The sequence below is a fragment of the Musa acuminata genome, chromosome BXJ2-3 (genome assembly GCF_036884655.1).
Source record: "Musa acuminata AAA Group cultivar baxijiao chromosome BXJ2-3, Cavendish_Baxijiao_AAA, whole genome shotgun sequence".
NCBI lineage: Eukaryota > Viridiplantae > Streptophyta > Magnoliopsida > Zingiberales > Musaceae > Musa > Musa acuminata.
The window spans coordinates 16,095,181-16,097,500 of NC_088340.1; the positions used below are offsets into that span (position 1 = coordinate 16,095,181).

At 43.0% G+C, this 2,320-nt stretch overlaps 1 protein-coding gene across 1 annotated transcript in view; it reads right to left on the bottom strand.

Annotated features, from left to right (window-relative positions):
- Positions 1-221: 221 nt before the first annotated feature.
- Positions 222-2,320, bottom strand: part of LOC135606488 (protein NETWORKED 2D-like) — a 3,617-nt gene continuing 1,518 nt past the window's right edge. Inside the window, exon 2 of the mRNA XM_065097520.1 lies at positions 222-2,320. This exon is cut by the window's right edge and continues 522 nt beyond it. Within this exon, the coding sequence (XP_064953592.1) occupies positions 222-2,320 (2,099 nt within the window).

Genomic DNA, 2,320 nt, shown 5'->3' on the forward strand with positions numbered 1-2,320 from the left:
GAGTTATTTAAGGAACTAATGGCACATCATCAGCGATTGGCCATAGCTTTGCTATGGTGGGTCACTATGGCTCGGAAACGAAGTATAAAGATCAAACTTTTATGTCCTCCACTGAAAAGAAACCAAAATTATCGACTCATGGTGCCAAAGAACTTGTCATATATCTTACAAATTCCACGATAAAAACAAGAAGATGAGACAGCACAACGACAGGTGAAGTTTCATCTAGGAAGACTGGATCGTAGACCATTGTACTGCTTATGCAATGCGGGGTTCATGCATGAAAATATTGAAGGCTTCTTAGGCTTTGTTCCGAACAGGAACGTTCGCAATGGCACCCGAGTCTTGGTGGATAGATGCCTAAGGGGGTGGTGTTGGTGGCTATTCTGCTGGTTATATCTTGATCCAGCTAACTCGAAGTTCTTATTAAGTTTCGACAGAGTCCAACTGATCTCCACCTGAAGGCCCCTCACATAATCCAAACCAGCTTGCAGTTCTTTGGCGACCTTGTTGTTCTCCAGCTGCATGCTGAGTACCTCCCCTTGGAACTTGGCAGCCTGGTATGGAATGAAACGGACTTCTTCGCTCTCATTTGCCTTTGAGACTCTTGATATCTCATCTTGAATGCTGCAAAGAGATGAAAACCTGCACTTGAGTTCTCCGTTTAGCACTGCATTCTTTTCCAACCAAACTTGGAGCTCGGTGTTTAGTTCTCTTAGCCTTCTGTCAACTGGAAGCGTTCCCTGATTCTCATCCTCCTCGTTACCCTCCTGATTTCTTGTTTCGTTCAACTTCTCGATATCTGATTTGAGGTTCTTGAAGGTTTTCTGGAATTCTTGAATTTGATGATATGATGTGCAGAACCTTAACCAGAAATCCAGGTTCTCTTCTAGGAGTGTATCTATGTCTGTTCTAAATTTATCTTCGATGGCCGAAGAAGCTTGTGGCTCCCCGACCTGGCATAACTGGATGCTGTCTTCGGCAAGAGTGGTTTTAGTCGCTTCAGAATCATCAAATGCTGCATTTGTTGTGGTCACATTTTCATCGACTTGATACCTAGACTTTTCCATGATTCTTGGTGCATTTACATTTAGACTAGCCTGTAAGGAATTCAGTATCTCTTTTAGAAGTCGAATTTCCTCATCTTTCATGACATTGGCACTCTTCAGTTCCTTTACCTGTGCCATCGTCTCCAAGTGATATTCCTGGTTTTTTCTCTCAATCTCCGCAAGCCTCTGTTTGGTGTCTTTATAATTGTGAACAATAGATGTGTACTCGGCTAATAAGACCTCCTCTCCGCCTTCTAACCCATTTTGTACTGAGTTCTGCAAGTCTGGACCATCATCTGGCTGTTGAAGTTGTACACCGACATCAAAATCCTGAGTGACTTCACTTTCTCGTTGTACATCCCTCTGAAATTTCTCTAATTCATTTGCACTTTGCTCATGCGCCTGGTTTCCAGCAAGATTATGCACTGCATTTTGCATCTTAACATGGTTTTCTTCCTCGGTTTTTCCAACTGATATGTTGTCGGAAACAGTACTTCCTCCATCCTGCGACGCAGCAACGTAGTTTGCAGACTCTTGATATGTCGGTGACTGCAACTGCTCAGAAAGATCACTAAGGCTACGGCAGGCTTCTATAAATTCTTGCCGAAGAATGCCTTTCTCGTTCTGTAGACATTTCTCGAGATACTGAATTCTTTGCAATTCATCTTCTGCCTGCTTTAACTTCTCCGTTAAGCTATTTGAATTGTCAACTAAGACCATCTTGTCTTCTTCCAGGCTTCGTAGGTGCTCTTGTAGTTCATCCGTCTCTGATCTCAGTCTCTTGATCTGTGCAGTCTGTGATGAAACAGTGAGTTCTAAACTAATGACCTTATCTACGAGTTCATCAATCTTTTCTGCCAGTTCGACAACAGATGATTCAGACCTCATCTCAAAGTGTTCCTTTACTTTCTGGCACATTGATTCCAATTCCAGCTTCTCCTCTTTTAGAACGCCAAAATCTTCTGTTTCTACAATGGTGCATTCCTGCTGTATATTCTGATCAGACGACGTCTCTGTAGTCTCCACCTCTGATTCGCAACACTTGCCTTTGAGAGTAATCAGCTGCAACTCAGCTTCTTTAATTCTTTCTGACTCCATTCTCGCCTCTTGAGTGGTAATCTTTTGTTGTTCTTGAAGATTAAGTAAGCTATCCTCGCAGGATTTAATGGCTGTTGCTGCCATCAACGCCCGAGCTTCATTGTCTTCGATGATAGCACTGGCACTGAAAGCGTCCTGCAGACTACAAACTTCCTCCTGCAGTTCAGCGATTT